This window comes from Rhipicephalus sanguineus, chromosome 8 (assembly GCF_013339695.2).
Source record: "Rhipicephalus sanguineus isolate Rsan-2018 chromosome 8, BIME_Rsan_1.4, whole genome shotgun sequence".
NCBI lineage: Eukaryota > Metazoa > Arthropoda > Arachnida > Ixodida > Ixodidae > Rhipicephalus > Rhipicephalus sanguineus.
The window spans coordinates 151,201,051-151,216,272 of NC_051183.1; the positions used below are offsets into that span (position 1 = coordinate 151,201,051).

The 15,222-nt window shown below is 46.3% G+C and overlaps 1 protein-coding gene across 2 annotated transcripts in view; it reads left to right on the top strand.

The window, feature by feature from the left end:
• The window catches only part of LOC119402404 (uncharacterized), a 347,414-nt gene that overhangs the window by 285,715 nt on the left and 46,477 nt on the right, over positions 1-15,222 (top strand). For both annotated transcript variants that reach the window (XM_037669544.1, XM_037669543.2), the window contains exons 12-13: positions 1,550-1,725; positions 8,342-8,387. In XM_037669544.1, the coding sequence (XP_037525472.1) occupies positions 1,550-1,725; positions 8,342-8,387 (222 nt within the window). The remainder of the gene's footprint in view (positions 1-1,549; positions 1,726-8,341; positions 8,388-15,222) is intronic.

The following is a 15,222-nucleotide window of genomic DNA, read 5'->3' on the forward strand; positions in this document are numbered from 1 at the left end:
GTAGCCAACCGGAAGTGTTTCTGGTTAACCTCCCTACCTTCTCTTTTTTCTGTTTCCTTCCTCCTTCGTCTCATAGGGGCTACCTTCGCAGAGCTCGCCCTGATGTTCTTTTGTCGCAGCGGCGGGCTGCTGTCGGCCCGCCAGGCAATGTCCCTTGTGTGTATTTTCACAAGAGTAACATCCAATGCGTCCGTCGAGTGCTTATTTAGCGTATGTAGGTGTGGACGTATTCATTAGGAAGCGAGACAAGCTGTCCGATGACAGCTTTGAAATGCAGCTGTCGCTTCAATCGTACAAAAAGTTTAGTTATCAGAAAGTTGCCCCTACAATATTCTAGCTTTTTATCAACTCTGTTATCAAAATGAAATTCGCTTCTTTCTATCTGCAACTGCGGGCGTACGTTTCTGGTTATTGAATTTTGTACCGAACAAGGTCGACCTTGAACAGCTTCACATTCGCAACACACGCAACGTTTGCGGAAACTATACAGGTTAAAAAGGGTGTGCGAAGGGGGGGATTATATTGCTACGGTATGAGCCGGGCTGTGGTATGAGCCGGGCATGTGGAGGAGGAAGACGAAGTTGTCTGGTGCGGCCTGAGGACTCCATCTTTACGTCTGATTGCCGTGTCTCATTCTCATCCTGTCAATGAACACAGTCAACCTTTACTCAACAGTAACAATATACGTGTGCAATCATTTTTACCCCAACTAAGCCGTTTAAGGATTTCTTTATGGCTACAACATTCGAGCACGTGTCTTGCTAGTAGAGCACACCGTCAGCATTACTATAAATTCGTTAAGAGTTGAGTTATGATTTTTTGCGGGCATTGTTGATAAAATTTCGTTTTGTGCTTAACGACGCGTTGAGAAAAATGGCTTTACCACGTACCACAAAGTTATAAGCCATCACATGTAACTCTACCTGCAACTTCATCGGCCACTATGATATTGCTGAGGACCGGCACATTTGTGCAAGATATTCTCATTAAATCAGTATTTCAAGTGAAATAGTTGTTTCGGTTAGTCGTTTTGTGTGAAATATGATTATGAGTTTTATAACATTGTTACCATGTTTTCCTGCAGCGAAGACGCACTGATTAAAATCACGAAGTAACGGCAGTAGGAACGTGTGTAGTTTTTTGTTTTTCGATAACGGTAGCGGTACCGCGTTAACTTTTTTAGTAGGTAACGTAGGTGGCAACGCGTCCGTTTTTGTTGGCGTAATGAGTAACGCATTTTGTTACATTTCTTCTGTAACGCTTACAAGAATGACCTTTAGCTATAAACATGTTTTTCTTCAGTTAACGAAATAGGTGTCTTAATGGATACATTATTTGTGTGAACTGATATAGTGTGTTTGAAGTATTTTTGCGCGTTGTATTGCTTTCGTGCGACGGGTCCGCGCAATAAAAGTGCTAACTTTTCATGTTTCAAATTCTTCGCACAATTTGTGCCTGACTGTGCATGCCTCTGTCACTGCTAAAATTGCTCGTGAAGATAACTTTATCTCTGAATAAAATCTTAAATGCAGCATATCTTTTTCTGTAGAGCTACCAAGCAGATGGAACCCCGTATCCACCAGTAGCGAATCTCCTAAAGAGACTCCGCTTGTTGCCACCTCGTGGAAAGAAAGTACTGAGCGGCTTGTCAGATAGGAACTCTCCCGACTTGTTTCCCGAGTCGCCAGGAGCGTCCGGGCTGCCAGTAAACACACCGCATGAAAGGTAAGATATGGCAAGAGGTACATCGCGTAACTCGCCACAGTTGCAGTACTTAGAAACTGCGACTATGCTACTGTGACTGGAGTCACAGCAGCATAGCTTGACTGACATGCAGTTTTAGTCGTTTGTCGTTATTTTGTATGTGACAGAAACTACATTGTACCCATAATCTTAAACTGGGGCTATATAAACATCATCGGGGTGTGGACATGGTGCTGGGTCCACAACCCAGTACGATTATTTGAGAAGGAACCACAATTTGTTACGGCTGAAATCCTACGCCTGCAATGTCCAACACGGGGTTATTATAGCGCAACATCACTTTTCCGACGGTGTGCGAAAAAGGTAGCGTCTACAGAGTCTACAGTGAGTTAAAGAAAATATTATTATGGGAACCTGCGTAGCTGCATTCAAACACATGCTCGCTTTAGAGATGACATCGCCATAGAAGTAAAAATTGAAAAAAAATTAACTCTTTTGGTTTAAACAACTGCGCGATGCCAACAACGCGAGATAAAAAAAAAATGCGAAGCTTGCACTAAGTCGCACAAGGCTTGAAACAGCGAAGCTAGACAATTCTGAAGTCTAATCTGGCTGCTTTAAGTTGTTTCTAGGTTTTAGCTAGGTGATTCTAGGTTGTTTCTAGACTGCTTCTATAGGTTGTCGCTAGGCTTTAGCTAGGTGATGCTAGATTGCTTCTAGGTTGTTTGTAGGCTTTATCTAGGTGATGCTAGGTCGTTTCTAGGTTACTTCTACGTTGTTACGAGACTTTACCAAGGGGATGCTATGTTGTTTCGAGGTAGTTGTCAGGCTTGTAGCTAGGTGATGCTAGGTTGCTTTTAGGTCATTGCTCGGCTTTAGCTAGTGGTTGTTTGGTTGTTTCTAAGTTATTGGCTGTTTTGTCAGACTTGAGAATCATCCAGCTTCGCTGTTTGAAGCCTTGCGCGACCCAGTACTAGCTTCGCTATTCTTTTTCTCTTTCTATCACTTTCATTCTGTCGCTCTCTCTTTCTTTCCTTAATTATTTATTTCTCTCTCTCCATTTTCTCGTTCGTCCTTTCTCTCTCTTTCACATGTTTCACGTGCTCCACTTCGCCAAGCAGACTTTTCATTTAAGGCTTGCACCTGCTGTACTCGGTAGTAGGGCTTGTCCAATCTCTGTGGCGCATACACACCTGAAGAGGTTTGCACGATGGAACACAAATTGCCATCGCCTAAACAGCTTCACTGTAAAGAGAATGAAGAGAGGGCGTGTCAGTTCATCATGATTGTAGTTTTTTGTACACATTGTACACACCAAAGATTTTTACGACAAGCTTAAACAGCTTCGCTGCTAAAAATCATCGTAGTCAGTTCGAATTTTGTTAATATGAGTGCAACCAGTTTATTTTAATACACAACCTTCTATCAGAAGCCATTACCCACATTTAAAGACGTGCAAAAAGTAAACAGAATGTGTCCATTTTATTGGTTATAAACCGAAACATTTGAGCCGAGAGTGATAGCTGTAGCTTTTATCTCCATGCTTAGTCGCATCCGAAAATCCTACCTACTTCTGGGACAGTTTGACCTGGAGGACAATCATTTCAGGTCGTATGTTAGTACAGAATGCTGCCCGAATTTCGTAGCACGTCATTTTCAAGCGAAGCTGGTTATGAGTTTACAGATTTCGGCGGCGGCATGGTACGAGAAAAACCCGTCGCCGCCGAATGTACGGTCCTCGAAGGTGTGTCGGTGGCATGCGTATTTGTATGCGCCGTTTTTCAATAACTGATTCTCTCTCCATCGTGGGCTTGTCGGCGATCAGGCTATGCAGATATGACAATCTATTTTATCGAGGTCACTTTTCTTTTCACGTTGCCACGTTTAATTGTTGGCTGCGTATGAACGCATAACCGTCATTGTTGCCTCTAGCAACTAAAGTGTTGCGCTGCTCAACACGTAGATGAAGGCGCAATTCGCGGCATGGAGGAATGCAAAAGCTAGGAGGAAGCATTGCGCAATGCAGTGGAAAGAAATAAAAAAAATTACACCATCTCCCGCTAAAGGAGACCATGAAGCGATGCGAAGCCGGCGCACTTGCACGATCGCGTTCCGTTGTCGTTCGTTGGACATGCTACCGACCTCGGGCATGCTACCGCCCTCGCGTCATGGACCGCGAAGAGGAACACTACACGCGTCGCGGCTTCCCTCTAGCCTGGCCGTTAATTCTCACAGGGTGAGCGGGGAACGTGGTCGACAGGCGCGCGACAGGGGAGCAGCGTAGGAGAGGACAGAGAGAGGGGGAGGGAACGCGCATGCGGTAGCGCTCATCGCGGCGCTGCGCAGGAGAGAATTTCGGCATGTCGAGCCCGCATTTCAGAGGAGTCAACCGAAGCGAGCGCTGCACTGAACGCGCGCAGCGCTCTACTACTTGCAGGAGAGGAGACTGGAGAGGAGAGTAGCGCATGCGCCGCGAGAGCAGAAGCGAGAACGCAGGAGAAGCGCAAGCAGGTGCTGGTAGAGAAGTGGAGAGAGTAACGCGCAGCTTTTGGAGAGTGGGAAGGAGGAGAGTTGCGCATGCGTAGTGTGAGTGCAGACTTCCAGGCCAGCGCCGCGGGACATACCCCCTTTCCCCCCCCTTTTCAGGCATAGGAATTGGCCCTTAACTTTGTACAGTTAACATGCGCCGACCGACGCCGCAACAGGAAATGTGGCGTATGCATGATGCCGCTCAACAGTAGTTCCCAGTGGATACGTTTTGAAAAAAAAAAGATAAAGATAAGCGATTTCTTTTTGCGACAGCAGCACGATAGAGGCAGTGCTGTTAAGGGGCGTCATACGTGCGTCATATTCCCTGTGCGACGTCTGTTGGCGCATGTTAACTGTATATAAAAACCTGTTCCTTGCGTGTAATAAATTCAGTTGAAGACTGACGTTCTTACTGTCCCTCTTTTTTACATTCTTTTCATCGTGCGTAATACATTATCAATGTACACCTACAACATCACCAAAAAATATTCCCCAAAACGAAGAGAACCAGCCTAAAAGCATTTGACACAATGCATTTTACAACCTGCGCCTGAGTAGGTTGAATTGTTTTGAGAGTGTTTAATTTTTACAAGGTTCAGCCATTTCAATACCTCTGTTAGTAAACGTCGTCCTGCGTATGACCAAAGCTATATTAATTGATCGTTGTCGCACAAGAAATGTGAAGCTTACGAGTCATAGGCCAGTGAATTCACAGTTCAGTGCACACAGGCCACCTACAAATTTGAGCCACCAGAGCCGCCTCTGAACCATAGTGAATACCAGTGAACAAGATTTATAACGGCGTGGGCCTCAATGAGTGTCTTAAGTAGAGAGGAGTGCTTGCGCTAACGTAGGGTCTCAGTGTGAAAATGTTTCCGCAACTCTGAATGACCTTTTATGCTATCTTTATTTCTAGTCCACATCACTATGTGCCAGGCTGGGCGCGCGCAATCCCGTGTTACCCTTTGGTAATGCTTTGATCCTGTTGGGACCCCTGAGGTCTTAGTAAAGGCATGCGAGTGCAATAAATGCTTATATATAATGTCTCGCCGTCTGCTCAACAAGGTACCCGGGCTTGTAGAAAGAGTGCTTCTATCCCTTGAAACATTCAATGTCTTGTACTGTGTTTGCACGTACATCCTTGTGACATATCTATCTACATTTCGCTTATTTATGACTATATAAAATAAATTTTTATACATAACAAATAGAATAGTGTTTTGTGCAAACAAGGAAAATGTTTTCGTTGCCGTGGCGAGCTGAGGCATGCACAACTACAAAGATATTATAAGAAACGGCTCCATAAAAGCCTTGCATTGGAATAAGGGATGTCATACAGGAAATGTAAACAACAGCACCAAACAACGAAGAAAGCCTTACCCGAGTGCGATGTGGTGTGATCAATATATTGCCAGAAGAAAATCAATCCACAGCTCCCAATGCTTGCATGGCGAATGATAAACGACCTACATCCTCAGCGAAAGTGCATATATCACAGCGCGCAAAAAAATGAAAAAGAAAATGAGAGACCAAACGTTATTTTCTCTTTATGTTCTGGGAAGCATGTGCTTCCACCAGCAAAGATACCATACCATGAAATCTTGCCAAATATTCAGCTTCGAAGGGAATAAAATTACTTAGCTGAGGTATTAAAGTAAAGAATGAAATCAAGGCTTCGACGGACGCCCGTAATCATTGAATAAAAAGACGAAGACGTAGGGTCAGTCGTGTGGAACCCTCCTGCCGTGACGAAGCGCGCACCCGCGCCATAAGTGTTCTCTAGAACATCCGCTCAAATGCACATGAATCCCCGCTCACGCCCATACAACGCGCTGCCATCAAGAGCCTTCGGAAAAATAAGGTCATCGCAGTGCTCCCTGCAGACAAGGGCAACGCGACCGTCATGATGAACAGGAGTGACTACGAAGGAAAGTGCTGGCGCTGCTTTCTGACGAAGACACGTACAGTCGTCTTGAGAAAGACCCGACGTCAAGACTGCAGAAGGATTTTCAGAAACTTCTCGCCGATGTGTTCCGGGTCATTTCAGCCCAACACAAGAAAATCTACTACAATCTACTGTGCCACAACGGTTCTGCTCCTGCACTGTACGGCGTCCCCAAAATCCACAAGCCTGGTGTCCCATTACGACCCATCGTCAACTTTACCCGGTCACCACTCTACAGGCTTTCTGGCTACTTGCATCGTCTGGTGCCTCCTCTGGTCGGTCAGAGTCACGCTCACGTCCAGAATTGTGGCCACTTCATTGAAAAAGCAAAGGACCTGTCCTTAGACGACGGTGAGGTCGTCGTTTGACGTGGTGTCACTTTTCACCTGTGTGGCCATTAATTTGGCAGTTGAAGTATGCAAGGAGGCCCTGGAATGTGGCTCCACTTTTGCCGAAAGAACGCCTATTAACGTGTCAGATCTGGTGAGACTTACACACTTCTGTCTGTCTAACACGTACTTTGTTTTTAAGGGCAAATTTTACAAACAAGTACATGGCACAGCCCTGTAGGCTTCAATCTCGGTCACTGCGGCCAATTTGACAATGGAGTCTGTGGAACACCGAGCACTCTCATTGTTCACTCCAGCCCCGAAGATTTTACTTCGCTACGTCGATGACTGCTTCTGTGTTATCAAGAAAGAAGATTCGGATCCGTTTGCGCCCCGCCTGAATTTCATTGAAAAGTCCCTTATGTTTACCATTGAAGTAGAAAATAATGGAGAATTGCCATTTCTCGATGTTCTGGTGAAACGCGATGGTGTTGGGCTCTCTTTCGTTGTCTTTAGAAAGAGCCCGCACACCGGCCGTTGTTTACATCTTAATTCAGTACACCCTGCAGCACACAAGAGGTCCGTCGTGTCATCTTTAGTGCAGCGTGCCCACAAGATTTGCAGCAAGTCTGGTGATCTATCCTCTGACATGGAACGTGTGCGCCGTGACCTGTCGGGAAGTGGTTACCCCGATACCTTCGTGTTGTCCGTCGAACGCAAGTTGGAACGCCCGTCCACAGCCCTGTCAGAATGCTCGAAACGGTGCAATATACCCTACGTCCCTGGCATGAGTGAGACTTTGGCCCGTGTTCTACGCAAGTACGACGTACACGTAGCTCATGTACCCACGCGCAAGCTGAAACACACTCTCGGGAACTTGAAAGAAAAATTACGAATAGAGTGCTTTCCTGGTGTTGTGTACGAAGTCCCGTGCGCGAACTGCGATAGTGTGTACATAGGTGAATCCGGGAACTTCGAACGACGGCTGAAACAACACAGCAATGATGTGAAAAACGAGAAGGTGTCATCAAACGCCCTCGCCGAGCATGCGCAATCCTCAAATCATGAGATAGACTGGGGCAGAGCACGTGTCTTCGCTGCCGAGAAGGACTTGACTTCTAGACTGTATCTGGAATCTTTGCCAATAGAAACGAGAAACAGCACGCTCAACCGCACGGACGGTATTCCGCCCCCCGCATACGCAAGATGTTTAGGTCATGTGCTGTATACTATATAAACGCTTAGCGTCCGCCTTTCGCTCTCATTGTGAACAAGGCTCCCATTCTGGATGCCGAAACATCATTACATTTTTGTTCTCTTGTGGACGGCGTCTTCGTCTTTTTATTCAAAGTGAGGAATATAAGGGCTGCTGTATGCGTGGCACTGCCAAGTCGGGCATTGGTTGCCTTTAGCCGTGTGCCCTGGAACAATTTCAATAATCTCTAAAATGAAGCAATAAAGAAAAGAAATCGAGGCTTTTTTTTCACAGTTCGCAAAACAAGCGATCAATCACAGCGGAATGGAAAGAGGTTCTGCATCAAAAATTGATTATTATATAAATATTGCCATCGAATCTTATTCAAATCTTATAAAAACGACACGGCACAGTCTTTCCATATCGAGGTCAATTAAACGCAGCAATAAAGATAGCACGAACTACTCTCGCTGGAGTCATCTACTGCAGTATTGGCCCCTGAAAAATGCAGCCGCGGGAAATTATTTCTGGACATTACGCCATGCATGTGTTACACATAATGTCATTAGTGAAGGCTGGGTTAACTTTTGAGTTTTTGAGCGCCAATGAAAACGTCCTGCCTTGCATTTTACTTTTCAGTGCAGCCTATGCAGCTGTGTATATTGGGAAAACGTACGTCGGAAGCGTAAGTATCTGTGCCGAATCTTCATATCACGCTGAAGCAGAATCGCGAGTTGGGTCAGTGGGTGGATGGTCAACTTCACCGCTTTTGTCCTTCTGTTGTCCGTTTTCTTACTACTATGCACTGTACGTTGTTCCAGGATGAACTTGATATTATTTGCCGGGATAGGTGGGCTCAGTAATCACTTGCTTTTCCACGTCATTCGTGCAATATTCGTCAGTTTAGTGCTGTTATCGAAGAAATCGAATGCTTAATTACTACTTTGTCATTTAATACTACTTTGTCATTTAATTACTACTTTGTCATTTATGAAAACCAGCAGATAAGGAAGCCAAGGAATGTATAGAGGACGTTAATTGTGCTGTTTTAAGTGTATAATAGTAATTGTGTTATACATGTGAAGAAAGTAAACTGGACGAAAAGATAACATGCCACTGGCAGGGACCGAACCTGCAACCTTCGGGTAACGTGCCCGATGCTCTACCAGTTGAGCTACGGCGGCGGTCGTCATCTCATCCATTTTATCGACTATTTCATGACTGGCTCCGCAACACACGCATGGACAAGAAAGAAACGGACAACACGGGCGCAAACTCACAAGTGTTTTATAGGAAGCGACGAGATGCACTTTTATCTTCAAGAAACACACACGTCCCCGGCAGAGAACACGAATAACTACAAGGGAAAAAAATCACAGCTTATCCACGGGTTGAATGACGACGAGTTGGGCGAAGCTCCGGAGGAAATCATCGGTAAACCGTGAAACTCTTCCGTGAAATTCGCCCAGTACATCATATAAAGAGTGTGAAACACCGCGGTGAGGTTATTATCGAACCAAAGTCGATCACACACGTCGCAACTGTGGCCGAACGAATGAGCGAGAAATTCCCGCTCGAACCACGCGTCGGCTCCTTGAATATGAGACCGCTGGCGCCGCTTCCCGCGCACGAGCACCATCAAGGTCTGCCAGGCGCCGCGCTCGCTTCGCCGCCGCTTCTCGGGCTCGCCTTTCGTGGTCCGCTGCTCGGAGTGCACGTTGCGCCGCGGCGTCATTGGCGCGCACCGTCACGGGATCCGCCAGGCGCCGCGCTCGCTTCGCCGCTTCTCGGGCTCGCACCGCGGGATCCTGGTGAAGAGCACGAGCCGCCGCGGCCCTCCGCGCCCGCCGCTCCGCTTCGTCCATGCCCCACCAACGATCCGACACGTACGGCGACGATCCAGGAGACTGAGAGAGGCACTCGGCGCACCCAGGCACAGCCCGCGCAGCAGCCGATCGGAGAGTAGCGGCACTTCCACCGCCAACTAGTGATGATTCATACAAGCGCACTATTGCACACACTTCTATTAAATCAACACAGATTGTGTACAGTGCCATCTAGAATATCATCAGTCAACTGCAGTTTGTATGTACTTCTATGAGACGGCGCCATCTATTATACTGTTTGGGAGATACTGCCGGTTACGCCTGACATGGGACAAGGTTAGACTAAGAGGAGCTACGCCCCTAAATGTCACAGTTTCGCCGCAACGGCGAAGCAATGAATGCGATAGCAATAAATTGGAATGTAACGCGAAGAACGGAAAGCAGCTCGAAATTGCCAGTGGGTCGCTCGAGCCCAAAGGACGCACGAAAAGAACGCACACAGTACGAGCGCAAACTATCATGCGTCCCAGCTCGACACTGGAAGCGCACTGCTCAAACATAAAGCAGGACGCACGAAACGAACGAACAGGTACACACAAGACGAACGCGAACTGTCCCAGTTGTTACTTATTTCTGTTTGAACAGCGCGCTCCTTTCGCAAACGCGGCCGCTGCAGCGGGCGAAGCGACCTTCCTACGCTCTGTGACTTCAGCGCGGTCATCGCGGGGAAAGCACAAGACATTCAACCCCCCGCTCCTCCTCCCCGCCAGCCGCCCCCTTCTTTCCTCGAGATAAGCGCTCGAAGGCGACCACGCCCTGTAGGTCGAAGAGCAACGGCGTTCGCAGGAACGGGGCGACGATCTTTAAGGTGCGCCACGCTAAAATCCCTCTATCTTTCAAAAGTAGCGAAAGGTCTTGATCCAGCCGCCGCGCCCTGCGATAGGTCGGTTGGCGACACGTGACCTTTTCGCCTTCGCGCCCCGCCCAAAGGGTCCAGCGGCGGCAGCGCTGTGCCGGCGATAGGTACGGATCACTGTGTTTTCAAGCGTGGAGTGGGGCGATTTTAGCAAGTAGAGAGTACATCACGCGCCTCTGTCGCATTGTTGTTGCAAACTAGAAGCGTTTACGTACCAGAAATTGAGTGGACGCAGTAATTCCGCGATTGAATTTATTGTTTAGAGCGTGACGTGCTAGTATGTCGGGTCTCTATGCCTTCGGTTGCCTCCCCGCGCGGAGGATAGAAAAAAGCTTTTCTTTTTTTTTTCGTTCCATATATGCTGAAGGAAGGCGCAACAAAATCAGTCGCAAGAAATTTGTGGCCACAGAAAGCACCCGGCTATGCGGACTAAGTGATTTTGTAATGGTTATAACTTCAAGCAGCATTTCGCCCGGCCGGCGTGCTTTTGTTCGTGCACATGCATGAGCATTATCTTAGCAACGATATTATTGCTTCGACGTTCTTTATGCCCTATATTTGTGCGTAGTAGTCAATGCAGAGTCACACCCCATATCTATAACATTAAATAGCTCGGAACCCAATAAAGCTGTCTTTGTTTTTCTCACCGGAGTGGGTTCAACACTACAAGCTCACAGGGAAATGGGCATTTGGGATTAGTTTTTTGCCACACCTTGCCGTGTTTTGCCGCACTGCTGTGTGCGAGATCGATTAAGGCTGCTTTTGAGAAGTTCGAATAAATTATACCGCAAACACTGGGAGGAAAAACTGAAACCATATATGCCACACCAAGCATCTTTGCTAATTTTCCAAGGCAGAAGGAACGAAAGCCACCCTGCAAGCGAATGAGGGGGGATCGGTGCTCACAACATGAATTCATGCAATGAAACCCTGTTTTTCAATAAGTGCTCTTTTGTTCTCTTGCATCTCTACAAAAAGCCACCCAACTCAGCTTTTCTGGTTGTAGTATGGTTTTAGGGCCTGCAGGTGTATACATACCCCAAATTTATTTGAAATTGCATTGGGTAACATTGCAACATACCTTATAACTGCGGGACACGGAGGCGACCGGGCTAGTAAAAAGGGGGAACGACTCTGCATAAATTCACGTCGTTATAAACTGTTAAAGTGGGCATGCTATATTTCCTAGATAGGAGGTAGTCAAGCGGCTGATATTCCTCAAATGCAGTGCAACTGGATTTGTGGAATACTCCGTCCCCCTTCTCCTAAGTAAACCTATTAGAGTATAAACAAAATAAGCTTAGTTAAAAATACCGTGTAACCGTGGGAAGACTTCCGAACGCTGACAAACACCGTCAAACCAATGATAGCGCGTATTTTGCGCTACGCAATACAAGAGCGCTAGGTGCCCGATGAAGCTTCCGAAAGTAGCAGTGCGCTCACTACCTGCCTATTTTATTCGAACTGAAAAACAAGCACTATTAACTCACCCAAACACCACCTGTTCTTCAACTTACGCTGAATGTCAAATATGCAAAGAAAAAAAAATAAATGCCCTGCATGACAGCTGCTGTGGGGAACCCGCTCGGAACCTGCTTCAGAAACGCACACGTTTTATTTCAATATTTAGCGTGCTCCGTGCTCGTTAAAGTTATTGACCCTGTAGTTTGATAACTGACGAGCATCTTAGGCCACAAATATTAATAATTTAACGGTTCAAGCGAGCACAGAGTTCGGTTTCAGGCGCCCGCAATATGCACGGGAGCGAGCGGTGCGTCGTCTGCTATCGCTGCTCCTTGGACCCCTCGAGAGGGCGCGCGGGTAGTTTTCGCTACCTTTCAAAATATAGGGACCTCACGCCACGCGTGTACATCGCGCCATCTATGTGGTAAGTAAGAAAGCATGCTGATGTAAATGGTGTATATAAATAGCTCGCCGTTAGCTGGCTGAAAGACGGTGCTGTTGGTGGCCTAACCGTCTAACGCCGCGCGCTGGAAAGCGGAAGGTCGCCCGTTCGATTCCGCGCGTCGGAAAGTTTTTCTGAATTATTTTTCTTTGTGGCTTTGATATATATATATATATATATATATATATATATATATATATATATATATATATATATACACGTATACGGTGCATGACGGCGGCGACGGCGACGGCAAAAATCACCCCAGAGTGTCCTTATAATTGTTATCGCAATAAAAGCTAAAACAACAAACAAACAGATTCAACATGACGAAGGGTTGTTGAATCTGTTTGTTTGTTTTTTATCTATTTTTTTCTCGCAGTTATTCGTGTCCTGTGCCGGGGGCGTCTGTGTTTCTTGAAGATAAAAGTGCATTTCGTCGTTTCCAACAAAACACTCGTGAGTTTGCGTCCGTGGTGTCCGTTTCTTTCTTGTCCGTGTGTGTGTTGCGCAGCCAGTCCTGAATCAGTACCATCTAGCTCAATTGTCAGTGCTCTTATCGGGTATTTATGTGCATGCATACTTGGGATTTGTAGTCAGCGCCGCTCGTAGCTATAACAGCGAGTGTGACCAACGGCTACACATATTCCTTTCATCTGGCAAGGTTTACGTGGGTCAGACTAGCCGCTGTGTTAATGAACGTGCCAGGGAACATGCGAGATCGTTGAATTCAGGCCAGGTTGATGAATCTGCCCTCCCATTATCCCTTCTGCAAAGGTAACGGCAAAATCTGTGAGTTTGTTTTCAGAGCATCAAAATTCTTGGTAGAAGTAAAGAAAGAGTAGCTCGTGATCATCCTGGAGCCTTTTTTATCAAGCAGAGAGGGGATATGGGCGTCAGCACCACTTCTGTCTCCTTGAGCGCAATGGAATACAGATTACTCGATAGGCGAATTTAAGCAGTCTGTGTTCTCTAATCTACTGCCTTAAATGTGCATGCGCCCAGGATATTTCGTGTCGAGTGCAGCGATTGTCTATTTTCAGTAAACTCAGTTGGAGTACAACGCCTGTACCGTCGTGTCTTTCTGTGTGCTTTTGTTCAATGTTTAGCGCTGGATATCTGAAAGAAATGTCGACTTCACTTATTCACAAATGCTGCGGAAGCCTACTTCGTTTATCTCTGGTTGAAAGAGCGCACACAGGACGAGGACGAAGAAAAAGCACAGGGCAGGTGTTGACTCGCAACCAAATTTTATTAGGAAAAAGAAACACATATATAGGTGTCGTATATATGTGTTTGGGGGCAAGAAAATATAGATAAATTCTTGTATCAGGTTTTGCAACTACTCCATAAGAACATAAATTCGGCGTCACTGAGCAATATAGACGGGAGGCTGACACACTTATCGGTTTTCCTTCGAATGTGGAAAGCCTCAATCACTTCTCTTGGTATTTGTCCTTTATGATGTGACAGTATCATAGTGTCGCTAAAGAAGGGTGAGCAGCCGCATTGCTGACAATGGGCGGCGAAAGAGAATGGCTTATGTCTGACAATGAACGTTCGTGTTCCCTAAAGACAAACGTTAACACATATTCCGCTCTGACTAATGTAAGTTTTTCCGCATGCTAATGGTATCTGATAGACAATGACCTCCTTGCAGCCTGTATAGTGAAAAGTATGTGCCTTTGCTATGCTTGACACTGCTTTTCTGCACTTTTGCGCTCATGGACTCAAGATGTGGGAAAGAAAAAACCACGTCATCCCCATATCGTTTCGCGACGTTGTTCAAACCGTGCGCCACTCGCCGAGTATACGGTATGACTATGTACTTTTTGCTCTGATTGTTCAATCATCATAGCCCCCCCACCCCCCAACCTCTGTTCCATTTGTCTTCAAACGTTTACGCATCTTTTCGAAGGCTTGGGCATGACGTGTTCCGAACCCGCTTGCTGTAGTCTCGCAACCTGTTCATTCAAGCTATTGCCTTTTCCTGTGTTCGTTCTGTGTTGCAGAAATCTTGTCAGGATGGGCTACAAGTAAGCGTCAATGAACATCAGAATGGCTGTCAGGTGGGCTTGTTGGTTCATGATCTTGAGGGTTGAATCGCGCAAACGAGACAGGGACTAAAAGAAGAGACGACAACACACAGAGCGCAAACTACCAACAAAAGTTTATTTCCTGAGCACACAGTTTTTTATGCACCACTCTTGCGCCACCAGGTGAGTACAACTTTGCTCAGAAAGCATCGCCAGATGCCCTCAACTGAGGAGCCCTCAAAAACTAACGCGAAAAAAGTTGCCGTCATACCATACTTCCACAAGATTTCACACAATTTGAAAAAAGTGGCGGAACGTTCCAAAGTAAAAGTAGTTTAGAATAACAGAGAGCTGAGCTAGTTGGTACGTATTCATTCTAAAAAGAGACAGGGCGTGCAAACACGGACACAAGAAAGAGATCAGGACACCACAAACGCCGACTAACAACTGAAGAGGTAATTCGGTTATTAAGGTTTTTCGTTATGTGGACGACTACTTGATTTTTTGTAGTGATGAGGACTTTGAAAAGGTGGTAACTTCCGTGAGCGAAAAATTTGAATTAAATGGAGGAGGGCTGAGCTTTACTAAAGAGGTGCCTCAGAATAATGGAATACAATTTCTAGACATTTCCTTAACGTTCCAGAAGAACCACGTGTGCTGGCAGTATTCTCCTAGATCTTCCAAACCGCTGTTAAATTTTTCGTCGAAGCACTCGAAGGTTGTAAAAAACGGCATCGCCATGTCTTGCCTTAAGTCAGCCCTCACCAAGTCGTGTGAGCACAAAATGAGTGATAGCTTTAGCGCACAGGTTACGCGTCTTTTAGATGTAGGGTATC